The following is a 27,688-nucleotide window of genomic DNA, read 5'->3' as shown; positions in this document are numbered from 1 at the left end:
AGAATAGACTGGATGAGGCACTTAGTGCCATGGTTTAGTTGATTAGATGGTGTTGGGTGATAGGTTGGACTTGATATTGAAGGTCTTTTCCAACCTGGTTAATTCTATTCTATTCTATTCTATTCTATTCTATTCTATTCTATTCTATCCTATACTATTCTATTCTTCTCTAAATAAGTGCTTCCTTTTAGTCATTTATCCTAAGGCTAAAGGGCTCCACTTTTCCTATTTAGTCCTGCACTTACACCCAAACTGGTTAATTTGAGGTGGGATCCTTTTTGGAGAGATCAGATTTATCAGTTAATAGTTGAGGCTCTTGTACTTTATTTCTAAACACACTTCAAAGTATTTTGCTAGTGGTTAAAAATTAAACAGAACTCTAACAAGTGACATTCAAAAGAATCACAGCCAGAAGAGCCTGTCTACAGAGAGAGAGAGAGGATTTCATCATGCGAGTGGTCCCAGTTTTCTTGGTTTTCTTGTCACTCTTTTGTTTGTGTGGATCAAAGGTAAGAATTTATTTTGTTGTAGTAGCAGTAGTTTATTTCTTAAAGAAACAAACAGTAAGAGTCAGCTTATTGTTACAAAAATAAACCCAGCTGATTGCTTTAGGTTTCCTTCCATAGTATCTGTGTTTCATCCATTTGTTTTAGCCCAGCCTGCACGCTGGAAGCTTGCTATTTCTCTTTCATGTATTTATCTGCAGTTTACTCTAACAGGCTTCTGTAAAATATTTGCATTTAATCCTAAGCCAAATTTGCAAGCATGGTTGACCACTGAAAGGTGCTGAAATTTTCCCTGCCCCTCTTTCTTGAGAGATAAGATTGCAATCTTCTAACATGGGGACATGGTATGTTGCACTTCTTGAAGGTTTGCATAAGAGCACCAAGAAACCCATCTTGGCTGAGCCCATCTGTGTTCAGCATGCTCCAAGTCTTTCAGAGAAACCCTTAAATAAAAATCAGCACCTTTTGTTCCTGTTCAGGAGAAACACCTAGTACAGGATGGGAGGTATGCCAAGATGGATCTGGCTCACAGTTTGGATTCTACTGACCTGAGTACAGCAGAAAGAATTTAGAAGAATTATACAATTGTTAAAAGGGGGTTTGTTGGATCCTCACTGACTTTACTAAGGCCAGGCTTTCTTCATGAGAACTTTAAACTTCAGCTGTATTGATTCAGTTGACACAGTCAAAGCTGGTAAATCACACCTCAGGACTAACTGTTCTCTCCCATTTTTATGCTAGGTCCACCCACGTATGTTCTCCATGTTTCGACATTCTTCCTACCCATAGATTCTAGTAAGCAAAAGCACTCAGCCAGCAACAGTGTTATCACAGAGCTGCACAAATGCAGGTGCAGAGGGTTAGACAGAGCGTCTGTGCTTGCAGTCCAGTCATGACCAGCAGCCACACTGCAAATCCACTGCTGTGCAAGAGACAGGAAAAGAGCTGATAAGGAAGGGTGCTTAATTTTCCAATTTCTTTAAGATGCTTGTTACTTCAGCAGTCACACAATGAAACAAATAATTAATTTTAGGTTTCTTTATTTGCTTCTAAGTAGTTCACAAACATTTACAGATATTAAACTCAAAGTCAACCAAGCCAATAAAAATAGTCTGGGGAAAATACAAGTTGCTGTTTATTTTTAGTTGTCTGGTCTTTAAGTCCCCTTATGATTTTATTTGCTTCCAATAGCATTGCTATGGTGTGTTACAAACCATTGGCTTAAAAATGTTTATGATCTGCTGTGCACTTCCTCTGATATTTAAAGAGTGCAACATTTATGGGAGACCCCTAAGAGTGAAGGTCACACTATATGAATGAACCAAAAAGAAATGTTCAGAAACCCTGAGAAAGCTGAGGTGGCTGAAGACAAGGGAACAAACACCTTAAATGACATTTAGCATCTTTGTGCTCGTAAGATAGGAGAAGGCTTATGAATGAACATGTTGTTGAGGTCAGTAAAGGGATCTGCAGAAGTCTTGGTGCAGTTCCTAGTCTTAGTTCCTTTTTTTGTGCGTGTATGTGTCTTGCAGTATGCAATATCTAATACTGAAGAAAGCCAGTTTCAGCAGGTTGAGCCTGTCCAGCAAGATGAGCAAGACTCATACCTCATAGAAGAATGTTTAAGCAAGCACTTCACACACAAGTCCTGTGAGAAAGTTTTTTGTCACCCATGGGAACGATGTGTGGAGGGAAAGTGCCTTTGTAAGCTCCCTTACCAGTGCCTTAAGAATGGCTCTTCAGTTTGTTCTACCAATGGAAAGAACTTCCGTACTTACTGTCAGCTGAAGAGCTATGAGTGTCAGCGTCCCGAAGCCAAGTTCCTGCACAAAGGAAACTGCATGTCTAAAGGTATAATCACCTCCTTTCCCCAAATCTATCAGTCGCTTGTGGCCAGGGAAATGCTTCCAATTCACAGCTCAGAAAGTCTGTTTGTCTCCATTGACTGGTTAGAACATGAAACAGAAAATGAGAAGTCATTGGAAAAGGAGGTCTTGGGTGACAGGTTGGACTTGATCTTTGAGGTCTTTCCCAATCTTATTGATTCTGTGATTCTATGATAAGGGCAGTGTCTGTTGAATTTCATAAAAATAAAGTGATTGACAGACCCAGGTCACCCTGCTGGTGGTAGGTTGCTCAAATCATCAGGTAGAAAGGGGAGAAATAGACACAGGAAAGAGCTCTAAGGTTTCCAAGCAAGGTGTTGACTGTGGTGAGAGGCTCAATGGAAGAGGGCCTGCTGAGAACATTAGCAGAGAGGGTAACATTTGGAAGGACAGATCTCACAGGAACAAGAGTCCAAGGAGTGGAGCCATGCTGCTGAGGTGTGTGTGGGAATGCAAGGGGAGAAGGTAAGTGATGTGCACTTCAATCATCTTCATGCTGTGGATTTCATCAAAACAGGAAGCTACTGCCCTGCAATCCAGTTGATGGCTTGTCCAATGTCAAGTGCTTTTTAGGCTGCACTAAGCTGCTTTGTCATCTAAGTGCTAAATAGGTAGATGGCCTCTTTGAGCCAAAGCAGTTGCTGTTCCTACAGCCATCCTCCACCAGAGCAGGAGCAGCAAGCGGGTCCCAGGGCTCTCCTTGCCTGGTCTCTGCCCCAGCACCATCCGGCCCTTTCCCCACAGAAGCAGCAGCTCAGTCCATCGACCTCAGGGGGGCATAGGTTTTTTTCTATTTCACTTTAAAAGACTGAACAGCCTCTCTGTGTTCCTGCTGTGTTCTCTTTCTTCACCAAGTGAAGCTGAGGACCTTAGCTCCACTGTAAACAGCAGAAGTTTTACTGCTACATAGGTAACAGAAGGAGGGTCTGGCCATCTCAACTGAAATATTACTGGTTGGTTATCAAAAGTCCTCTAATGAAAGTCATTATACCAAGATGCAAACTTTTCTCAGTAGAGCTCCAGGTTCTCTGTTTCTCTTACACAGTAGGAACCAGTGCCCTCATTTATCCCAAAACTGGTGTATTTTGAAAGTGTCACTCTCAAAACAACAAAGTAAGTCCTCAGAACAACCAGGAATAATACCTGAGGCTTCTGATTCCCAATTTGCCATTCCTTCCATATTAACTTTGGCTGTTAACACAAAATTAATCCTGATTAGTTTCTGTGCTGTCTTTCCACTAGATAGATCTGTATAATATGATTTCAGCTGGGGACTGGGGTTTTTTTCTTTTCTTTTTTTTTTCTTCTAAGAAACATTTTCAGTCTCTGTGGGCCATGGAGATTCACATTTGCTTCGAGTCAAACCTGTGAATCAAATAAATGAATTCTTTGTATGTGACAGTAAGTGGACTATGAATGAAGCAAATGTGGCTTGCAAGGACCTCGGCTTTGAACTGTAAGTTATTTTCACTTTTAAAATAAAGCTGAAGACCAACACAGTTTTCTGTCAGGTCTGTGTAAGGGAAAGTGCACAGATGGACCATTCCAGAGTAGCTTTGAGCTGCCTGTATGCAAAGCAAAATTTCTTATAGCTGACAACAGGGTACAGCTCTGTATTGCCGCTTGCACCAGCTCCACTGTAAACAGAACATGGCTTTTTTCTTCACCCCTTGCCCTTGTTGCCATTGCTTCCATGGCCCCAAGAATGGCTGAAGTCACACAGAGCTTGCTCTTTTTCCTGCAACTACACTGATGACCTGAGTTGCACATTCAGCTTCTCATAAGGAGTCAACTTGATATTACATGTATCACATATTACACATAAAAACCTAATTTAATTTAGTCAGATAAAGCTACCTCCCAAACCCTACCTGAAGACTTAAGGGAGCTATTGCCCCTTTTAGATAAGAAACAAACATTTCCTAGTTCTGATCAGTATCTCCTTAGATGGCAGAAGAGGACTTGTCTTGGGACAGAGCACTCAGCCCTGGAGTCCCATTGTAAGCCTCTCTACTTACTTCATCCATATTTCTTTAAGGTAGGGATCACAAACACTGTTAGGAGGATATTGCTCAGGTAAAACCAAGGAAGGCAGAATTTAGTAATCCTAGCCTTGCACTGGCCTGAGCTTCCTCAATATGCATTGGTTTTGATGACATCAAGGATACCTGACCCTAAACAGGATGGTTTCCAAATTGTGGCTCACCTGTGTCTACAAAGAGATCTGGGCTCGCAAGTTTTGCTACGGAAGGAGACTTTTCTATCCCTCATGATACACAGGGACTGTCATAGAGCTACATATGGATTTGGGGACAATTCTGCACAGCAACCTGCAAAACTCAGCACTTATTTTCTTCCTCTGTCAAAGCAAACATCTCCTGCTTACCCCTCAACACTTTCATGGGAAGCCTGCTCTTTTTCCTAGCCATGACCAAAGCTCTTTAACACTGCAAAAAATTGTGAATTCTAAACAATAAAATCAGTGGACAAGCCATCAAGAAATGGCATCATTTGTTGTTATTATTATTTGTATCTTCACAGAGGTGCTGAATATTACCAAGCCAAATCCAGCATCACAGCATCTGCCTTAAATTCATTGAAGTGTCTGCAAATAACTTGCAGGGGCCTAGAGACAACTCTTGCTGAATGTCACATAGAGGTAAAATCAAGAGACAGTCATGAGGGATTTGTTAGCCTCCAGTGCCATGAAAATCTCAGAGGTTAGTAGTCTTTTAGTTTTTTATCTGTTCTTACATCTTTTTATCTATTCTTACATTTTTTATCTGTTCTTACATCTTAAGTTTATTCTACATGATAAGGGCCTAGTTTGCTGAACTCTCAGCCACGGCAAATCTACACCAAAACCTTTTGACTTTTTTTTACTACTCCTTTTGCAGACTTTAAGACAATTGGAGTAGTTTTGAGCCAAACCAGTCTCATGAGTTCATGAGCTTGGAAATATCACTGTTGTTCCTGAAGTATTTTTACAGATATTTCCCAAAAGTAAATACATTTCACCCATGGCTCTGTTTGCCCATCCCCTCCAAGGGTACCAAAATGTATTTTATCCCACGAGTCTTTCCTCTCCAGGGTTAACTGGTGAGGAGACAGGTGCTAACCACCTGCTGACTGCTTTATCTCTGAAAGAGATCAATTAGGATATGAGTAGCACTGTAACCAGACAAGCACCACTACAGCAAAACTGCTCCAGTCTTCAGGGGAGTTTTGGTACTCTTCAGTTTCTTGGTGGTGTAAGGGAGTCAAGTTCTTGTTTTGCCTGCTAACAGTTTTCTGCTCTCTGTAGTGAGCTTTCTTTGGCACTGACAAGCATCAGCCTGAGACACTGCTGGTTAGCAGAGCTACAAACCATCTCAGGTTTTTCTAATGCCACAAAAGTAGAAATTCGGAGACTCTTGACAACTTCCTTTTAGAGGGGAAATACCCATCATCTTAATGACTTGAATAATTTAAAGTGGGTTTGAACTGATCATTTCTGGTTTAGTCCTCATCCAGAAGACATCTAGGAAAAAAGTTTCTTTCTGCCAGGCTACTGCAAGTTGGAGGAGGAAAATAAGAGTTCACATTGAAAGCTTGATGAGAAGGCAATTAAAACAACGCAAAAAACTCCTGTTGATATTACTTGAGTGCCTTCCGTTGGTAAACCAAAGTGCTGGTACAATAAAATGCACAAGTACAATGTTTCCCTGGGCAGTTGTGAACCTGTAGATACTTCCACACTAACTTCATTTGCATCATGCTGCACAGCCTGTTCAGATGGTGAGTTCCATTGTGTCAACAAGAAGTGCATTTCTTTGGATAAGACCTGTGATGGAATCAATGACTGTGGAGACCTCAGTGATGAACTGTGCTGTAGAGGTAATAATTTTCTTTTCCACCTGTTTGAAAGTCATTTCATCAAAAGAGCTACTACCCCCAAAGAATTTTTACAGTGATGTAGCAGCTGAAGTCTCTTTTCCTGTCAGTAATCACATTAAAGGAATCAAACCATAGTTTAAGAATATGTCAAGTGAAAAACAAAGTAGGCATAATAGAATTTTTGGAAGCGGGCAAGTGATGTCTGAGAACATGGATTTCTTTGGGGGATGTGGAAACACAATGAAATATTTGTAGGAGGCTGTTAAACAATGACACAAAAAAACCCTGAACCCTGTTAGAATGAACATGCATTTTTAGTCGGGAAAAAATCAATAGTAATTAAACAAAGACCCAATTAAATGAAGACACTATTTTTCTAATAAACTATCTTTAAACCAAAGTAAGACCTCTCTTAAATTTACTGCTAATGCAAGATTATCTGTAAAATATCTACGAGCAGTTCCTGCCACACTGCTTGTTCATGAGCAGCCATTCTTTCAGCATCTGCAATTCCAGGTGCAGCAATTTGGATTAGAAACTAGGAGTGGGTTTTAGCATTACCTGAACACAGGAGAATACTTTCAGAAGGTGAGTTTCAGGTGCCAAATTGTGATGTGAGTTACAAATCCTGTGATTACCCCTCAATCACCTTAATTTTGTAGTTTTACAATTGTCAGCAAATTTAATTTCATAATCATGGAAGCACAGTCACAGGCATTGTAGGAAAAAAGAATAATACATACCTGTGGCTTCATCTATCTAGCAGAGACTTATTCAGATTCCACTTGACCAAAATGGTGCTGTTTCAGCTGTGTGGACTGAAAACAATGCTGCCTGGAATGAAAAAAAACATATATCAATTGAGTTTGGTGGTCTCTGGATCATACTGAGATATCTAGATACTTTTAAAAAATCATTTTTCCAGTATAGCTTTTAAATAGGAGATTGACATAAGTTATAAAGTAGCTCAAAAACCCTAGCCATGAATTGAAGGCTTGCTTTGCTTTTGATAACACACAAAGTGATAACGAGAATTAAAAGGAGAGGGTTCTTGGGTTTATAATAACATTCCAGATCATCAAGAATTTTAGAAGAAATAAGTTATTCAATTCAATATCTTCAAAACAGGACTCTTGATTCCTAACCCTGTTCAATCAAAATCCAGCTTGGACTCTGATTTTGGGGGGCAAATTTGACCCAAGCATCCTAAATTCCTCATTTGAGACAATCAGTAATGTTGGCACAACTGGGGGTCCTTAAGCTGATGCTGAGTGTTATGGATGAAACTGGTAAGAATTGACACCAAGCCTAGAAGTACAGCACTGAAGTGGTAATAGATACACATTTTCTAAGTCTTACAACTTCAAGATTGAAAAATGAGTAGAGCCAAGTATTGATTTTGTGTTACATTTACAGAGCCTGCTTTTGTGATCTGTTTATGAACAGCCAAGACCCTTGTAATGTAGATATTATATTGTGTTTGTATTTTTTCAAAAACTCTCTAACTATGTAACTATGTAATTCTATCTAACTGTGACAGTCCTGTGATTTCCACGTGTAATTCTTCTGTGTTCCAGAGTGCAGAGAAAACAGTTTCCACTGTCGGTCAGACATCTGTATTCCAAATAAGAGTGTCTGTAACAAGGAGATCGACTGCCTCACAGGAGAGGATGAAGCTCAAGCTCTCTGTGCAGGTTTCTTTCTGAAAGATGTTTTTGTTTCTTTCCTTCCCTTTCTTTCTGCTCAGCTATAATTAGAGACTACACAATACCCATTGTCAAATTATTTAACAGATTAGCAAAACCAAAATGCACACAGGAATTAGCCTTCCCAATGTTATGTTACACATAGTAGGAAGAAAATATTATATCATTTCCCTTCCATTCCTTCTAGACAAGAATAGAAGGAAAACTAAAGGAAGATGATGTTTCAGGAGGCTTAAGGTAGATTATGTTCTATGCTTATGTGGCCATCTCTCAAACTAGTAACCCCTATTTGTGAGGAATGCTTAGGCAGGGCAGGCAGGAATAGTTTCCTCACAGATGATGAATTCAACTACTTTGTCAATACAATAATTCTTCTGTGCTGTTCTCCTCACTGTTGAAAAGATTTTGTTTTGAAATTAGAATGTTTTTCCTTGCTCTGACAAGCAACAAAGTCTAAAGCCAAAAGGTAAACGCTAGTGGCAACTGGTAATTGGTAAAGGTAAATTGAACTCCCAATGTAAACATCACTGTCAGTAACATGAGAACAGGCCCAGCCCTCAGCCTCCATTCAGGAACTGAGTTCAACAGGCATTTTGTGTGAGTAAAAAAGCCAACAAACCAGATTCAAGAAGCATTTCATTTACCTCTCATACTGAATAGCTGTGCTTACCTTCTGAAAGGAAGCACACAGTACACAACAGAATCATCTAAATTGAAAAAGAATAAAAAACAAAAAACACCACACAAAAAATACCTTGTTACCTGATGCTCCTTTGCACTTTAGCAAGCTCCAAAAGGTTGATAGGGCGGGAGGAGGAATTTCTGTTGTTTCCTGGTAGAGGAGAATGAGATTTCACATTAGGATCAAAAACCAAAACAACAATAAAAAGACTATTTCTCAGATTTTCTTTACAGAAGTAGAGCAGAAGTCATGTATTATAAGTGCAAATGAGTATCTGCTGGATGTAGGTCATTTGTAGGCTAATGTAGGTCACTGAAGGGAGGTTGTAGACAGGAGGGGGTTGGTCTCTTCTCCCAGGCAACCAGCACCAGAACAAGAGGACACAGTCTCAAGCTGCACCAGGGGAAGTTTAGGCTCAAGGTGAGGAGAAAGTTCTTCACAGAAAGAATTATTGGCTATTGGAATGGGCTGCCTAGGGAGGTGGTGGAATCAACATCCCTGGAGGTGTTCAAAAAGGGATTGGATGTGACACTTGAAGCCATGGTTCAGTGAGTCATGAGGTGTTGGGTGATAGGTTGGACTTGATGATCTCTGAGGTCTTTTCCAACCTTATTGATTCTATGATTTGTAGGCTGAGACAGCCAAAAATGGATAGTAGGAAAGGACAGAGCAGGCACCAGGCTGAGAGCCTGTTGCTGTCCATGTAAAGTGGTGCGCCCTTCTGCATTTAAAATGTGCCATGGTGGGCCCTTCTGCATTTGAAATGATTTTGGCACACTAATGTACAGTCAAGTAATAGAACAAATTTAAATGTCAGTATTCTCAGAATTTTGTTATTCTACTACAGGCAAATACAAAGGTGTTGAAAATGGCAGTACAGATGAAGGTAAGTGTAACTAACCCTTCAAAAACAACAGCACAGTCCCTCATTAGTGGCTTCCTATGCTAACAGCAAGCTGGCAGAGATCCAGAACACTCAAAGATTTGGACTTTGTGATTTACTAATACACACTCTGGAGCTTACTATTTGTCTCACTTTCCACTAATTTCAAGAATGCCATAATCATTCATCCTGGCTGAGGACCCGTATCTGCATGTCTTGGTAACTGGTGGAGGCAAACTCTCAGCAAATCTAGTGGAACTGCTTCAAAACTATTTGCCTGAATGCAAGCAGCAGTGGAAAATGAGAAGAAATATGGTGTAATTTTCAAAGCAAAAAACAGATGCCAAAAGTTTTGCTCTTTGCTTTCCTGCTACTTCAGCTACTGGCATATTAACAGGAGTCAAATTTTCAAGACAAAGATAAACCTGCTTCCAAATGGATAACTAAGTTCTCAGATACATCTTTCCTTTTTGTTAAAGAAATAAAGATGGTAAAGAAACTTCTTCCCCAAGCACAGTGTGGTCTTACAAATCACACATTAACTCGACGGAAAAGGATCGTAGGCGGAGAGAATGCAAGAAAGGTAAAAAAACCTAAACCACCTTACTAGATATGAGCTCATTCTGCATCAAATTAAATAGGCGTTATTGTCCTTCTGGTAAAATGTGCTGAAGTACCAATAATCAGCTATAGAGCTGGTTTCATGTTTTGCAGCAGTGGTGGCACTGCACTGAACAAAAGTGAAGAGAAGCACAATTCATGAAGTAAAAATAGAGAGTTGCAAAATTGAGCATAACAGTACATGTTGAAAAGGATTCAGCAAAATGCTTAATACTACAGCTAGGAATAATGAAATGGACTTTAAAGTTGCACCTTTGAAACAGAATACAGTCCAAAACACTAGACTTGATTGTACCAGGTCCACCTACATCTGTTTCTCTGGGCTACAAAAGGTTTCATGGGAGAAAGCTGGAGGGGAGAAGGCAACACTCAAAGTCAAAAGATGGAAGAAAATTACTGCACTTGTAGTAGATATATCTTCTGTATCAGATGGGGCCAATTCACAGTTTCTGGATAGCAGGTGTTTTATTTACGGTTAGATATAGTCAAGGAGGTAAGGTGGTACTAACAAATGTGTTTCACTTTATGCACTACAATTGTTAATTATTATGATTTCACATCATTTGGGTATTTGTTGTTTGAACAGGGTGAATTCCCTTGGCAAGTGGCAATTAAAGACACTTTCAATGAAGGTTCAACAGTGTACTGTGGAGGGGTTTATATTGGTGGCTGTTGGGTTCTGACTGCTGCACACTGTGTCAGGTAAAACCTGAGGAAACAGACTGGGAAATTGCTTTCTTCTTGCAAAGCAGAAAGATTGATTTGGATATTGTTGCCTTTCACAGCTACCTGTTTGCTAATTCCTGTTTGCCTGTTGAATAAAACAATTTAAAACACCAATTTACCCCCATTAACGACAGGGAAGATTAAGAGAGGCTATGATCTTTTGCCAGTGAATAGAAGGATGAAAAAGTAATGATGAGTTTGAAGTGACCTGGCATTTTTCAGTCAGGCAGTAGGCAGGCAGGAAAGGTGTGCCTGACAGGGATATACCAAGGACCCCCTCTCTTCTCCATCTCTGCCTTGGAGACATCCAGGATCTGTTCCCTGAGAACATCCCTGGGGCCATGTAAGTGTCATGTTCCTTGCATTTGCTGTGCTTCAGAAAAGCCTAGACATCAAGTCCAGCAAGAACCTATATGCATATAAAGTAATATTTTTATTCTAGAGAACCTTTGACAAAAGGCAGAAGTTTACAGCCAGTTGAAATGCACAGTGCTTGTGATAAATACCACAACATACTTGATTCCCACTGTTTGTTTTCCAGTGCAAACCGAGTCCACCTGTACCGCGTCTGGGTTGCGTTCCTGCATATCACACAGCGTGATGAAGACACACACACTTTCAGGCTAAAACAGCTCATAATCCATCAAAATTATAATGCATCCACTTATGAAAATGACATTGCTCTACTGGAGCTGATAGATTCTGGGACAGGAGAATGCTCTCTGAAACACACGACACCTGCCTGTGTTCCCTGGTCAGAGTATATGTTCAGGACTGGTGACAGATGCAAGGTTTCTGGATGGGGTGTAGAGAAAGGTATTTGCTTTAGTGTTTACTACAAGGTGTAATTTTTACCACTCATTTTCTAATTATGGTGAGCTTTCATTTTGAAAGGGCCAAAGAGTAGCTGTGTACAAAGACTCAGAAGGGGCTAAGTACAGAAAGCATCAGCTATGATTTGGCATTCAGCTGTCACTGTTGGTTCTTCCTCCTCTACTGCTTCCTCTGCTATTTCAGCCACCTGATAAACTGATCTGGAGGACACTCCTGGTTGCAAACTACCCCAACAATCAGAATAATTCCTTTTGCAAATCAATTTATATTAGCTGTGGAGGCCTGGTAATGATATTTAACACATAGCAGTTAGCTCACAGTGGCCTGCAGCCACAGCCTGTCCTCTGTCCCCTGCCCAAGAGGATGTGAGCTGCAGCCAACAGCTGCAAAACTCAGCACATCTTGTCTCAGCCATGTGTGAGCTTAGCCCAGAGAAGGCTGCACAGAGAGAGGTCAGCCAAATGTAATGCATTTGTTTTGTATCACAGTGATTACAGCCTGGTGCTACAGCTACCACACCTTGGTTGTGAGGCTTCTGTTCATACTCATTAGCAGATCGTAAAGTAAATGCAAAGCTGGGGATTACTAGCAAATGGACATGGAGTAAAAGAGAGAATCTCCTTAACCTTGTGAATACCTTGAATACCTAGCTTACCTGTAGTAGTCTTGACTGTCTGGTCCACCCATCCCAAAAAGAGAGTAAGAGTTGGGAAAAAGATAAGAAAGATGATCAGAGCCAGTCTCCATTTCTCCATTTCATAGAAAACAACACACCCGTCTCCCAAAGTCTGAAAACCTTGATAGAATAGAATTGTTTTGGTTGGAAAAAAATCTCTAAGATTATCAAGTCCAAAAAAAAAAAAAACAACCCTGAGGAAGACAAGAAAAGGGTGAAAAAGTCAACATGAAATCATGTATTTAACACTGCAATTACACCTTTCTGCTTTTATTTTGGAATATATGGCCAATGTACTGCAATTCCTATGGGGTAACTGTTACAGTGGCAGTTTAAGTTATCTGCTTTATAATAACAAAGATTATATTCTGTAGATAAGCAAATATATAACTTTTAATTTATTTTAAAGTGTCTAATATCTACTTAGCATTTTTCATTTAGAAAAATCCGTTCTTTTCTAGGTTATGCCAAACAATATATCCTCAAGTGGGGCAACGTTAATTTATTTCAGAATTGTTCTGAACTGTATCCAGGACGATTTTTTAGCAAAATGGCATGTGCAGGTAAGCATCAATTTCCTTACTAGAATTTCTCTACCACCAAACCTACTGTTCATAAGGTCAGATGCACTGGATGGGCATTCTGGAGCCCCTATTATAAGAGGGATCTGGACATGCTGGAACGTGTCCAGAGAAGGGCCGCAAGGATGATCAGAGGGCAGGAGCACCTCCCCTATGAGGACAGACTGAAGGAGTTGGGGCTGTTCAGTCTGGAGAAGAGAAGGCTCCGAGGTGACCTAATTGTGGCCTTCCAGTATCTGAAGGGGGCCTACGAGAAGGCTGGGGAGGGACTTCTCAGGATATCAGGTAGTGATAGGACTAGGGGGAATGGAATGAAGCTGGAGGTGGGGAGATTCAGGCTGGACGTGAGGAAGAAGTTCTTCACCATGAGAGTGGTGAAGCCCTGGAATGGGTTGTCCAGGGAAGTGGTTGAGGCCCCGTCCCTGGAGGTGTTGAGGTGTTTAAGCCCAGGCTGGATAAGGCTCTGGCCAGCCTGATCTAGTGTGAGGTGTCCCTGCCCATGGCAGGGGGGTTGGAACTAGATGATCCTTGTGGTCCCTTCCATCCCTGACTGATTCTATGATTCTATGATCTTGAAAAAGACAATAAACGGATTGCCACAGTATCAATGTTAGCAAAATGATAGCCATTGGGGCCTAAATGCAGCCACCATTATGTATCTACTTTTACACAGAATTAAGATGACACCATGCCAAGTCTCTCCGAGCAAATTTTGGTATGCAATTTGAGATATGTTTCCTAAGGACATAAGCACTTTACAGCCCACTGAACTTCCTACTTTTATTACATGTGATTGTAATTCAGCAACATCTTGTGCTCTTGTGACCAAGAAGGCCAGTGCCATTCTGGGGTGTATTAGAAGGGCTGTGGTTAATAGGTCAAGAGAGGTTCCTCTCTCCCTCTATTCTGCCTTGGTGAGACCGCATCTCAAATATTGTGTCCAGTTCTGGGCCCCTCAGTTCAAGAAGGACAGGGAACTACTTGAGAGTCCTGCACAGAGCCACAAAAATGATTAAGGGAGTGGAACATCTTCCTTATGAGAGACTGAGGGAGCTGGGGCTCTTCAGTTTGGAGAGGAGGAGACTAAGGGGTGACCTCATTAATGTTTATAAATATGTAAAGGGTAAGTGCCAAGAGGATGGAGCCAAGCCCTGCTGGGTGATGCCCAATGACAGGACAAGGGGCAATGAGTGGAAGTTGAGGCATAGGAAGTTCCATGGAAACAGGAGGAAAATTATTTTCACTGTGAGGGAGACAGAACACTCAAACAAGCTGCCCAGGGGGGTTGTGGAATATCTCCCTCTCTGGAGATATTCAAGACCTGCCTGGATGTGTTCCCATGTGATCTGGTTTAGGTGATCTTGCTCTGGAAGTGGGGGTGGACTGGATGATCTTTCAAGGTCCCTTCCATCCCCTAACATTCTGTGATTCTGTGATCTTTAAGCAAATGCCTGCTTAGAGGACACTAGTAGTCCACTTGACTAGGATATGACTGACTATTCACCTGTTTAGCCATTTACTACTACCACACTGCACACCAGGAAAAAACAAGATTAACTTTTCCAACTGAGATGATTCCGGCCAAGAAACTGGTTGACACTCCTAATGTTAAAATAAGGACTCTGAATACACATTTTTTTTCTTCTTAAAGTAACAAAAAGTATCACCATATACATGAGTAAAAGAGCAATGGGTATTCAACTTACAGGGCAGAGAGGTTTGACTGTTCTTGAAGTCTGATCTAGTTGGGGATGTCCTTGCTGACTGCGGGGAGGTCAGACTAGATGACCTTTGGAGGTCCCTTCCATCCCAGACCATTCTATGATTCTGTGATTCTATGATCTAGAAGTCAAGGCAGTAGTTAAACTACTTAATGAGAAAAATAAAAACCAGATGTAAAAGCCAAATAATTTTTCATAAATTCCACATGACATCCATTAAGATACTGAGTTTGTCCACTGTGCAAGTTCCATAGCTTTTTTCCTTGATCTTTGCTGTATTCCATCTTTACCAGGAGGGAACAAAGACAGTATCACATGAGACAACATCAGAAAGGGGGTATCTGGGACTAGCTTCCCCTCCCTGAGGCAAACACAAACTTGCAATTAACTCCCTAGGAGTTAGTTATAAAGCAGATATTAATTAAACTGCATAAAGGCAATAAAGTCTTGTTTTATAGGATTAGTAATTCCAACTCTGGAAAGTTCACAGAACTGTTTCTTAGTCATGTAGAGATTCAAGAAAGTGGTTACATTTTTTAAAACTTGGATACTTACTCTTCCTATGATTTCCTTCATGTTACATCAATCAGCCAAGCAGGAAAGTGTAGTAAGGGTGTTAGGAATTGTGGTAGTTTAGGCTGGGTGCCTTCTGCTGCTGCCACACAAGATACACCTTGGGTGCCCCGGGTGTCCAGCCCAGTGGGTGGACACAGGAAGTTACGTATTTCATTCCCATAATGTCCTGCTCCCTATAAAACCACTGCAAAGTCCTACACTTCCTCTTTCTTCCCTCGCTGCCCTCGTGGGAGATGCTCCCTGTCTGGTAATGGAGGAGGAGTTATCTCAAGGCCTTTTAGGCCTGGCTAGGCTTAATGCCAAGAGGAAAAGGGGGAAGGGCAATCTCAGATCTGGCCAGCTGAGATTAGCCTAACAGTGGAGAGGGGGAAGAAAGAGCACTGGGGGTTTTGGGTGTATCCTCAGGTGGGGAGAGGGTATGCTTTGGGATCTCCTTTTGTCACTGTGCTTGTGGTTCTCTGTATAATATTCACTGCTCTTCCGTTTAAACTTTCCATCACTTCTGCAATCCGTTTGTGTGAGTCTCGGGTTTTTTGCCCTGGTGGGAGGCGAGGGAGGATCTGCCTTCCAACCCACCACAGGAATTAATAAGCTGATTAATATTTTGAGTATACAGGACAAAGCATAAACCATATTCTAGCTCTGTAGCAGTCTATGATATCCCTCACTTTTCATTAATTTTCTCAGGAGCACTCAACTTGCTGCATTGCAAACAGTTCCATGAGCCCTGAAACTTACATAGAGCACTGAAGCCTATGTACACCTGTGCCTCAGGGCTGCTGTCTAGTGCTGCAAATGGGCCACACTGTGACTGAGACTTTGCAGTGAGGATACTTACACAGTTGCTATCCCTCCCATCCCAGCAATCACATGCTCTCCTTCTTGTATCTGTCACCCTATTTTCATCAAGATGGTAGAGAACATAATTTTGAGACCTCTGCCTCTCTGTGCAGCTCTGCACAGATGAAACTGGCCAGTGAGTTCTTGGGTAGAGGATGCCAAAGGCAGACATGTGGGCATACACACAGGAAACATCCCACAAATCTTTTTTACCTTTTTCCTCCTGGTTTTGTTCACTTTTTTTGCGAACTACTTGTAATGATATAATAGGCACTATCACTGAATTATTTTCTGTTGCACTTCTCCTCACATCACTGAGGAGTTTGGGCCAGCCACAAAAGTTAAGAGGGGCCCTGCACTTGGAAAGAATTGGGGAGCAACAGACTGAAGAGGTCAGGAGCCTCCTTTACATGTGACCATTAGGCAAACATCTGTGAGGAAGCCACACAGACCCTAAAAACCCTCTAAGCTCTGTTTTGTGTGCTAGCTTGTGTATAAACTTACTTTTACTTTTTGTTTCCTCTCTTGCCTCAGGTACTTATGACGGCTCCATAGACAGCTGCAAAGGTGATTCAGGAGGGCCCTTGGTGTGTTTTGATGCAGAAAATGTGGCATATGTCTGGGGTGTTGTGAGCTGGGGTGAGAACTGTGGTGATGCTGGTCACCCTGGTGTGTACACACAAGTGGCCAGCTACTATGATTGGATCAGCCATCATGTGACAAGGAGTCTCATTTCACGCTACAACACCTGAAGATCAAACACTTCCTTCTTATCACCCATGCAAAAATGAACACTACGCCTTTTTTACAATCAGCAGCCATGTAACTTAGCAACAATAAGCACAAATCTCTACAAAATATATTCTGAAGATTCTTAACAGTCTATCAACACCATAGTTTCACAGGAGGAGAATTTTACTGTCATATGAGTCCACATATGCAAAAAGGCAGGGAAAATTAATATATATTTTCTTTGCTGTGTTTTTTGTTTGGTTGGGATTTTTTCCACATTTCACATTGCATTTCAATTGTGGTTGTTTATTTACTTGAAGTGGACAACAATAATGAAGCAGTGATTGGAAAATAACTACACTGCCAGTATGTGAACCTCACAGAAAGAACAGCAACCAGAGGACTTCAAAGAACTTCCAGGATCTCAGGGTCTAGGTCACTAGAAACCTTCAGGTGCTGTCTTGCTTTGAGGTTGATTCTTTAGGCTTACTGTGAAAGCAGACTTCAGACCTTCCATTGACACTTTGACTATGATCATGAGATTTGTTGTAATGCCACAATTACCCAAGTAGCAATTCTGCTGGATGATAGTTTGTTCAGCTACAAACTCTGACAATTTCTATCTGCTTATAGAATAGAATAGAATAGAATAGAATAGACCAGGTTGGAAGAGACCTTCAAGATCATCCAACACCACCTAATCAACTAATACACCTGATTTTAATACACCTGATCAGATTGTCCAGCCTGGGGCAATTTTTGTAGCTCTAAGATTAATTAATTTAACTGTAGCTGGTCACAAAAAACAAAGAACTTGACTCTTTAATAAAAAGCATCTTTACTATCTTAAGTTCTCTGTGTATGTGTAAGTGTATTTCAGGTATCCAACAAACTCCTAACAGCAAGTAGGGTCTTACTGTACATGTGTATATATATATATTCATATGTATCTCCACCCACATAAATTTCTATGACAATATAAATATACAAAAATTTAAAGTCTCTCTATTAGACTTACAGACTTAATTGTACAAAACCAACCTACAGATCTAAGTTAGAAATTAAAACCTTCAGTCATAGTCCCCATCACCAGATTCTCAAATTAGCACAAGCTTCCTGTACCAAAATAGAAAAGCATGAAACAGTAATCCCATGAAGGATCATCCATGTTTAGGAAGAGCTTGCTCTTTTGTTTGACTTACTTAACTTCTGTAAAGAACTTTTCCCACCTATTTCTTCAGTTAACTACAAGGAATTTTAAACACTGAGGCTGAACAGAAGAAAACCCATTAGAATATTTACCTGTTGACCTGGAAGGCTCCTAGTTTCCTTTCCACTTCCTGGTTTAATTTAAAAAAAAACCCCAATGTTAACACTTTCCACAGAGTTCCACTTCAGCTCATCTGTGAAGCATCTAGAATTTAAATTGACAAAAAAATACTGAACATTTTATAATAACAAGTAAAACATAAAAATCCAAAGAGGATGTTTTGCAAGCAAGTTAATTTTTGTCTGATTTTTCTTTTCATCAAATCAGGACTTTCAATGTTTAATAAATATACTTTCAATTTGCATACTTCTGTTGTTGCATGTTTGATGATGTTACCTGAAACTGAATCACTGGTATGTGTAAAGGTCACTGCATCTGCTTCCTTCGCATCAAACACCACCAGAAAAATAGGTTGCAGTTGTAACACTTCTAGTAGAGATTCCCTTCTGCCTTTCGTTTTTGTTTTCGCTTGGTTTGGTTTCTAAACAAGTGTCCTTTCCAAAGGTCATGTTTTCCCAGCTGTATTAACACAGGTTCTCCCTCAGACTGTGTCGAAGGAGAGCAGTAGGTGGCTTTGGGCATGCTCTTCCCACAGGTGACATTTGCTCTGAGCCACCACACTAAGCAAGCCCTGATGTGACTGGCACTACAACTGCCCTTCCTTCATTCTACTCAGCCCCACAGTCACAGTATCTTGATGGCTGGCTAGAAAATCAGCCTGTCCATCTTTCTTCAAAAATGCTGTAACTGTCTCTCTCATGTTTAGCAACACCAAATTCACCACTTCTGTAACACAGTCACCAAATAAAAGTTTTCCAAATAAAAAAAGGCCAGGGGTTTCTTATTATCTGATCGTACCAGTACCTCCCCAGGCCCTGCCCAGCCAGTGCCACTGTTATGCCAACTGGTTGCCAGCTGCTCTCCCAGTTTGTATGTCTCCCAGTTTGGAAAATGTCTCCTCACAGAACAAAGGGCACTATGACCTGCTGAAGATGGTATGTTTCTCCTTTTGAAACTGCCCATGCTGTAATGGGGAAGGTGTCACGCTGTGCTTTACAGTGCCTCTGTAGGGTAAGTGGAGTGAAAGGCTTGGCCCCAATTTTCTCCCTTCAGAATCATCACAGAATAGCAGAGGCTGGAAGGGAGCACTGCGAATCATCTAGTCCAATCCTCCTGCTAAAGCAGGATCACACAGATTAAATCACACAGGAACACATCCAGGTGGGTTTGGAATGCCTCCAGAGATGCAGACTCCACAATCTCTCTGGGCAGCTTCTTCCAGTGTTCTGCCACCTTCAAAGTGAAGAATTTTCCCCCTTTGTTTATGTGGAACATCCTGAGCTCCAGTTTGTGTCTACTGCCCCTTGCCCTGTCACTGGACACCACTGGGAAGAATCTGGCTCTATCATGCAAACATGTCACTGAATACTGCACCCAGTTCCGGTGTCCCCATCATAAAAAGGGCATAGAACTGCTGGAGCGAGGCCAGAGGGCCACAAGGATGACAGAAAGGGTAAAGGACCTCTGTTACCAGGATAGACTGAAGGACCTGACATTGTTCAGCCTGGAGAAGATTCCAGGGGAAACCTTATAGCTGCTTTCCAATACCTGAAGGGATAGATCCTACAGGAAGGCTGCAGAGGGACTTTCCATAAGTGTGTCTAGGGGTAGGAAAAGAGGGAAAGGTTTTAAGCTGAGGGAGAGAAGGTTTAGACTAGATCTTCAGAAGCAGTTCTTCAGTACAAGGGTGGTGAGACTCTGGAATAGGTTGCACAGATTGTGGATGCCCCCTCCCTGGAGGTGTTCAAGGACAGGTTGGATGAGGCCTTGAGCAAGCAAGTCTAATTGAGAGGTGTCCCTGCCCATGACAGGGAGGTTGGAGCCAGTTATCTCTAAGGTCCCTTCCAACCTAAGCGAGTCTATGATTTCTCTCTCCCCAGCCCACCTCTGGAGGGCGACGGCAGGCAGCGACCCGGGAGGAGATGGTATGGCCGTGAGGGAGCGACCGCCACCTCTGTTCCCGTCCTCCTTTCGCACAAGGCTGCTCCTCTCCAGCACGAGCCCCCGAAGGCGCGCAGCACCCCCTTTTTATCGGGGTGGTTTCGGGGGAACACACCGAGGGGCGACCCCGCGCTCCCTCCGTCCGCGCCGGGAGGAGGCTCCTCCCCGCTGGGCGGGGCCCGGAGGAACGACGATGGCGGCGGCCGGCCGGGCCGGGCCGGTGGGGTGCCGTGGGAGCGGGCAGGCGGCGGTTTAGCGGACGCCCGTGGGGGCGCCGCTTGCCATGGCCCGCGCCGTGCTGCTGCTGGCAGCCTGCGCCTGGCTGGGCCTGGGTCCGGCGCGGTGCCAGGAGGCACCGCAGACCCCCGACTGGCGCACGACGCTGAAGACCATCCGCAACGGGGTACACAAGATCGACGTGTACCTCAACGCGGCCCTCGACCTGCTGGGCGGCGAGGACGGCCTCTGCCAGTACAAGTGCAGCGACGGTGAGGAGTGCGGCGGGGCCGGGAGGCTGGTGGGGCGGCAGAGACCCCGCTGGGCTGCCGCGACCCTTGTCCTTCTGCCGGCCGGCTCGCTCCGTGGGGTCCGGCCCGGTCAGAACGGCCGCGGCTGAGGGGGGCGGGCGGCTGGCGGCAGGTCTGCCGCCGGTCCCGGGCCGCTGCTGCCAATTAAACGGGGCGCAGCCGCAGAGGAACCTTCAGTAACGCAGTCTTCCACCGATATGTTTATATAACCTGCTGGGAGGCGGCTCCCCGGTCGTCCCCGTCCCCGGCTGCCGCAGAGGGTTGTTCAGGCGTGCACTGTCCCCAGAAAGCGGGGTTTCTTGCCAGGCTTCATCGGCGCTACAGGAGTGCCTTAAAAGGGGAGGTTCAGGTAGACCTCTTGGTCTCTCTTAGCTGAACCCACTTACCCCCAGCTTACTTGGGTTGAAGTAGTTAGTAGGTCAGGAAATGAGCACTGACTGGCTCCACAAGAGCGGTCAGGGCACCACGACATGTCCTTTGTAGTAGAATATGCACTGTCCAAATAAGGGTTTTCTTCATTATTTTTGTGGCCTCGGTTTGTTTGCAATTCGGATTAACTCCACAATCTTCCTTAACCTCGGGTGCAGAATTCCCTGCTTTGCTGTACTAGTAAGTGCTCAGGGAGATGTCTCCACTAATAGTCTCTACTAATTTAAATTTTACTATGTCCCAGTGCTAGAAATAAAAAAGATGGCTTATTCCAGTTGGTTTTAAAGGTTAAGTGTTTTTTTTTAAAGGGAAAAAAGTGCACAGCTGTTAACATGATATAAAGCATTAATAAAGTATAAATTACGAAATATTAATGAACTTACAGTATTCTGTTCTTTAATGTAATCCTACGTATTGCAAACTTCACTGACATCAATTTTAGTGACTCAGATTTTTCTGTTTGGTTGGGTTTTGATTGTTTTTGTCTTTTTAACTTGAGAAGCTAACATTAATATTTCCTCAGGAGTCTTGTCCCTCTTTTTAAAAAATTGCTTATTACTCTGAAGTTGTAATTTGGTAAGAATTGTTGATACTCAACTGCTTGAATATTTAACTTAAAAATATAACTGATAACGTCTGAAGGCCAGCAGAGGCCTATGGTGAGGGCTAACAGTACTAAAATTATGTGTAAAAAATCCAATTAAGGCATGATAAATTACATTTTCCAGGATCCAAGCCCTTTCCTCGTTACGGATATAAACCATCACCACCAAATGGTTGTGGATCCCCTCTATTTGGAGTTCAGGTTAGCATTTACATTTGGGGACCTCTCTCTATGTCTTTCATACATCAACATTTCTCCATGTGGGTGTTTGGTTGTTTTTTATTTTCCCCTCCTGCATTCTGAGGATGAGACAACATCCACATACAATGTCCCTGCTTTTGTCAGCTCCAACACATACTTTGGTGACAACATATGGAAAGTATTAGTGTTATAAACAAACATAGCATAACCATTTTCATCATTGACATTAGGGATGAAGTGGAATGTTGATGATTAATTTCTGATTTTTTTTTTTAATGTTTTGCTTAGTGTTTTATTGTCAAGACCTTAAAACCATTGCATAATCCCAGCTGTACCCCTGTGAGAGTGGAGAGTTTGGCTCTGCCTCTTGCTGTCCTTACTGACACTAATCCAGTATGGGTTAAGTTTTGTACTGGGTTTGGCTGGGATGAAGTTAACTTTCTTTAGCAGGCTGCATGGCCTTGTGTTTGAAGTTTTGGGCTAAACCAGTGTTGACAGTGCTGAAAAGTGATTGCACAGCTTTGGGACTTTTCCTTTCCTGGGCGAGAGGGGTCCCAGGGCTGGAGCAGCTGACCTGCATTGGCCAGAGGGATATTCTGTAAAAGTACAGATGTTCGGATTCGCCTCGGAGCAATGCTTTCAGGACCAGATGTAAGCAAGCAAAGACGTTTATTATGTTATACAGCAAAGTCATATAGTCTATCAGAAGGCACATGTGTCACATCTTAATTGGTCATTTTCTACTGGCATACATGTAATTAAGGCATACAATAGGTCAAAATAACAAAACAATATTTTAACACATCCAACCAAATACTGCCAAGTTTCTCTCCTTCAGTTACATGGTGTTTACATTATTCTCAGAGTTAAATACAAAACATAGCTTTTCCAACCAAATTCTGCCAAGCTTCTCTCCTTCAGTTACAAGGTGTTTACATTACTCTCAAAGACAAAACATAGCTTTCTCTAACTCGAGCAAAGGCAAATCTTCCCTATAGTCCTACAAAGCTATCTGAAAACCACCTCTTTTACATCTTCCTATAGTCTTCTAGAGCTATACAAAAACCTCTTCCAACAATATTCTGTACTACATAGTCACGCTCAACAATAGGAACTGGAGTAGTGGAAGGAAGGAGAATGTGTTGTTAGTGTGCATGACTTCCAAGGTGGCTGTTGCTCAGAAGCTGGCTGAGGATCCATCTGCCTGTGGGTCATGGTGAATGATTGCTTTGCACTGCTTATTTGGGGGCATTTTTTCCCTCTTTAATAAACTGTCTATGTCTTGACCCATGAGTTTTCTTGCTTTTGCTCTTCCTGTTCTCTATTCTGTGGAAGGGAGAGGAGCAAGCAACGATATAGGTGCTTGACTGCTGGTCAGGGCCAGACCACTGCAGCTTACCAGAGGTGAAGAGTAAAATAGAGAGATAAGCCAATACAGCTGGATTGATTGCATTAGATTTTCATTTGTTAGTCTGTGCATGGGCTGTATCTTTCTTAACTGGAATACTAATGGAGTGTGTGTTTTCTTCACAGTTTGACATTGGTATCCCTTCAATGACAAAGTGCTGCAATCACCATGACAGATGCTATGACACTTGTGGCAATAAAAAGAATGATTGTGATGAACAGTTTCAATCCTGCCTCTCCAAAATTTGCAGAAATGTGCAGAAGACACTTGGAATCTCAGAGAGTGTTCAGGGTAAATATGAAAAGACTTTTTACTTTTTTTTTTCCAAGTTGAAATGAGCTTATTTGGCAAAGAATCTTTGTGCAGCCCAGGAATGACACATTTTCATAAGCTGGTGCTATTGCTGAAAGCAGCTTTGTTCTGTCCCTCTGTTGTGTAGCTCAGACACTTGTGCCACAGAGCATTAATGCTGGAAAATAATCAGGGTTAAAACTAGCTTTGAGAAAAAAAGTAATGCTTACCATTTAGGAGCACATTAGAACATTGCTTACCATTTAGAACACAACTTGATCAAAATGCTTGTATAATTCCTGTATTTACTGCAGCATAACTGAATATTCTCTGTTATGCTGAAGGATTTCTAAATGTCTGTTATGTGTCATGGCTAGTAAACTGTAAGGAAACAGTGAATTGTTTCCTTTTATGAAATAAATATTAGAATGTTTTCATAGTGGAAGTAGCTAATGCTCTATCACTTAGTGAATAAATACTAGGATTTTTAGTAACAGGCCCTACACTGCTCCTGGTTGTTGCCCTTCACCTAATGAATACATGACACAGCCACACTTTAACTTGGACAGTGTCACTTTTACAGTAAGTAATCCCACTGAGACCCGTAAGTTTTTAGAGCAAGGCTGTGTTTGAGCTTCTCAAGTTCATTTAACTGTAAATAAGTCAACATGTAGTGTTCAGTGTCAGAACTGGGGAGTTCAGGTCTGTTGAGCTGCTGTTAAAGCAGCATGAACTGGGATGCAGAAAGTTAGGAGGTAAAACAACTCTTTCACCTCCCCAAGACTAGGTGATGTTTCCAACACTGATAATATTCTATATGCAATAAATTTTCATGTTAACTTTGTTTGGCATATGAAAAGCCTTTACTCTGAACATCTAATTATTGGTTCGGTCTTTAATTTGACTATTTGCTGTGGCCAAAGACGATTGCTTCTTTCTTAGAATCATTCTCAGGTTGCCAGAGTAATTAGACTTACATTGTATTCAAAGAGTGCTTTTAACTGAACTCTTCTTTGCTTGCAGCCTGCGAATCAACTGTTCAGCTGCTGTTTGATGCGGTTATACATTTAGGATGTAAGCCATACCTGGATAGTCAGAGAGCTGCATGTATGTGTCGGTATGAGGATAAGACTGACCTCTGAGAGAAAGAAGGTACAAAGTGTACCATGGTGTAGTATAAAGTCAAAGACTCATCTGGAATGAAGCAAGTGTTCAGTTACAAAGCTTTACACTTTTCAGACAGGACTGTATGAAACACTGAGATGAATATGCCACTTTGAAAGTCACTAAGATACTCTTCCTAATGGAAAGAAGAAACCACCAGTCTTCCTTCCCCATTATGCCAGAAGCTTAGAAACTGAAACTAGCTTCCCTTGGTGTATGTCCACTCAGGATACAGGACTATCATAAAAATACTAGTGCTTTTTTGTATCTTTTAAGAAAACCCCATAATGGGGAAGTCCGAGACACAGACGAGTTGTACTGAATTCTCAGATTATTATAAATATAGGTCAAATTTTAAGTTTACTGGCAGATGCATCTGAAAGAGCATTTTATGTGTTTTAAGGACATCTTAAATAGACTGTACTTTCATGCTTGTGGTACAGTTGCCTTCAGTTCTCTCCGATGTATACAGTCCCATTAAAAACAACACAACCAAACGCCAAAATAACCCCAAGGAAACAAAGAGGAAATCCACAAAAAAAACACCCCAAACAACAAACAAAAACCCACAACCAACCAAAAAAAAAGCCACAACAAACACAAGATCTCCAGCCCTTGGCAAGGGTATACAGTGGCACTACATATTTCTACCTGCTTCTATGTCAATCGGACCTCTGCAGCACTTTCAGATCAAGCATGTTGCTCCTTTTAAGGCTAGACCACTAAAATGAACAGTGCGCAAACTAAGGATACACTTTTGATTGGACAAAATGGTGGAATGTAGTTGCTGTGTTTTTAGAAATGAATCAAATGTTTATTTTTCAAATAAAATGTTCTGTGTGTATGCAAAAGAAATTACGTATTATTCAAAGCAGTTGATTTATGTCTTGGGGCACAGCCTGGTTGCTGTATTCATCTTGGCTTTCATTTAGCCCCTTCCAATGGAAATAAAATAAAAGCTCCACAGTTAGGGTCAGTGTGCCAAACAAATCTTTATATTTAAAATGCCCACTGTGAGGCTGACCTGTGAGCCTGTATTTCTGTCATCTCTTTCCATGACCTCTGTGAGGCTGAATAACATGAAAACATGTGAGCCTGGGCTTCTGTCATCTCTTCCCTCTGACTTCTCTAACTGAAATCACCTGATGGCTGAATTATTTGGGGTTCATTCTCAGTAATGTTCTTTTCTTGCTCACCCCCAGCTGTCAGTCCTTATTTACTTTTGTGTTAGGTCCTTGGTCATGAAAATTTTGACATGCTCTCCTGCTGCCTTGATTGTGCCTTAAAAAATGCACAGGAGATGAAAACAAATACCGCATCTGCAAAGAGGGAGTGGAAACCATGCTAAAAGCCTAACACTTACCTGACTTATGGACTATAATGTGATTTCTTCTCTGAAACTACTTTCATATGTGGTTTTTTTTCTCCTCTACCATTTTTTTGTGGTGGTTTTGTTTTGTTTTTCACTGAAACTTTCTGTACATGACAGTGAATGTAAGTGCCTCAGAATAAAGATCCTGCTAAAGTTCTTTGGCCATGCTTCATAGTTTCTCTTCATATTTGTGGCTGTGAAGTAGCACTGTAGGAGCAGCATTACAAAATGTATGTTTTACAAAACCAGGACTGAAGAGTTTGGTGACATTTATTTTCTTCTGCAGAATCGAAAAAACTCTGCCTTACCCTGGAACTCCATGGTGGGGACGATAAAAGATTTTTTCCCTGCTTTGGTGGTATGGTAATGAAATTGCTTGTTTAAAAGAAGTACCACAATGAATCCAAAACACTAATTCAACTAGGTGGCTGTTGAGTTGGGTAGTAATGAGCTTAAACTGGGTGCTTAAATGAACACAGAAAACAGTCACTGTTGGAAGGAGCTGGGTTTTGTTTCCTTCTGTATTGACCTGTAATAATACCTTCCAGTGTTTCCTTCAAACCATTTGTAGTGCTGGAAAGAACATTGACAGTGTTGGACAGCACTTTGTTAGTTTTGCTGGCAAGATCGAAGCATTTGACTTCTTCTAGATGCTCTGCTTTGCATAAGCTTTAACTGTAGCAAAAATCCTTGGTTATAGTCATCTGTAAACTATATAAAATGCATTCCACAGGCCACAGCCCCAAAATGAAGGCTAGCTATCACATCCAGAATTAATCATACCACTTAACAACATATATATTTTTATATAAGTGTGTCAAAAAATGTATATACTTGTCCTGGTTTTGGCTGGGATGGATTTAAATTTTCTCCCTAGTAGCTGGTACAGTGCTATGTTTTGGATTTAGAACAAGAATAATGTTGATAACACACTGATGTTTTCTGCTTTCTTAAGCAGTGGTTATACTTAAGGACATCTCAGCTTCTCGTGCTCTGCCAGAAAGGAGGCTGGAAGGGCATGGGAAGCTGAGAAGGGGACACAGCCAGGACAGCCAACCCAAGCTGTCCAAAGGGCTATTCCATAGTGTATGACACATCCATGCTCAATAATGTATGTTTTTAGCTACTCAGTAACAGTCATTAAATGTTGCAGTGAGTTGATTTTTTTCACAGGTTCACTTACTACAATTGGCTTATATGCTTTTCTGGTTGGTTGGAATAACAGTATGCTCACAATCTAACTTACTTTTTCAAACTGCAGTTCTGATAGATCCATAATGCTTTCTCCAGAAATACCCACTTGTTTATGGTGGGGCTACTGTAACAATCTGGAACTGTTTTAAAACATGAACGTGCACACGTAACAAAAACTTTCCTACATTAAAAGCAACTGGGAATGCACAGCAATCAAACATTCCCGTAGGCTTTCATACATTGTGATCAAGTTACTGATGACTCATCTGGACACCATGCCTGAATTGAGTAAGCTCTTGTCCTCCAGCAAAACGAAGTGGTAAGACATTTGATTGTCTTACTAGGATCCAAGCAAGCTGTTGGACTGAGGAACGTAACTGA

At 41.7% G+C, this 27,688-nt stretch overlaps 2 protein-coding genes across 2 annotated transcripts; both read left to right on the top strand.

Moving 5' to 3' along the window:
* The first annotated feature begins 436 nt into the window (after window positions 1-436).
* Window positions 437-17,007, top strand: CFI (complement factor I). Its single transcript, XM_009904893.2, has 12 exons — window positions 437-509; window positions 2,039-2,357; window positions 3,704-3,848; window positions 4,934-5,112; window positions 6,158-6,268; window positions 7,846-7,962; window positions 9,504-9,542; window positions 10,019-10,122; window positions 10,747-10,862; window positions 11,428-11,702; window positions 12,858-12,959; window positions 16,649-17,007. The coding sequence occupies exons 1-12, from the start codon at window positions 450-452 to the stop codon at window positions 16,864-16,866; spliced, it is 1,785 nt and encodes a 594-aa protein (XP_009903195.2). The 5' UTR covers window positions 437-449; the 3' UTR covers window positions 16,867-17,007.
* A 3,393-nt stretch (window positions 17,008-20,400) lies between these two features.
* On the top strand, window positions 20,401-25,279 carry PLA2G12A (phospholipase A2 group XIIA). Its single transcript, XM_054164547.1, has 4 exons — window positions 20,401-20,605; window positions 21,802-21,878; window positions 23,412-23,577; window positions 24,601-25,279. The coding sequence occupies exons 1-4, from the start codon at window positions 20,401-20,403 to the stop codon at window positions 24,717-24,719; spliced, it is 567 nt and encodes a 188-aa protein (XP_054020522.1). The 3' UTR covers window positions 24,720-25,279.
* The last annotated feature ends 2,409 nt before the right edge of the window (window positions 25,280-27,688 follow it).

Source organism: Dryobates pubescens, chromosome 1 (assembly GCF_014839835.1).
Source record: "Dryobates pubescens isolate bDryPub1 chromosome 1, bDryPub1.pri, whole genome shotgun sequence".
Lineage (NCBI taxonomy): Eukaryota > Metazoa > Chordata > Aves > Piciformes > Picidae > Dryobates > Dryobates pubescens.
Note: the sequence above shows the minus strand (reverse complement) of the source record. Positions and strands in the feature narration are given on the sequence as shown.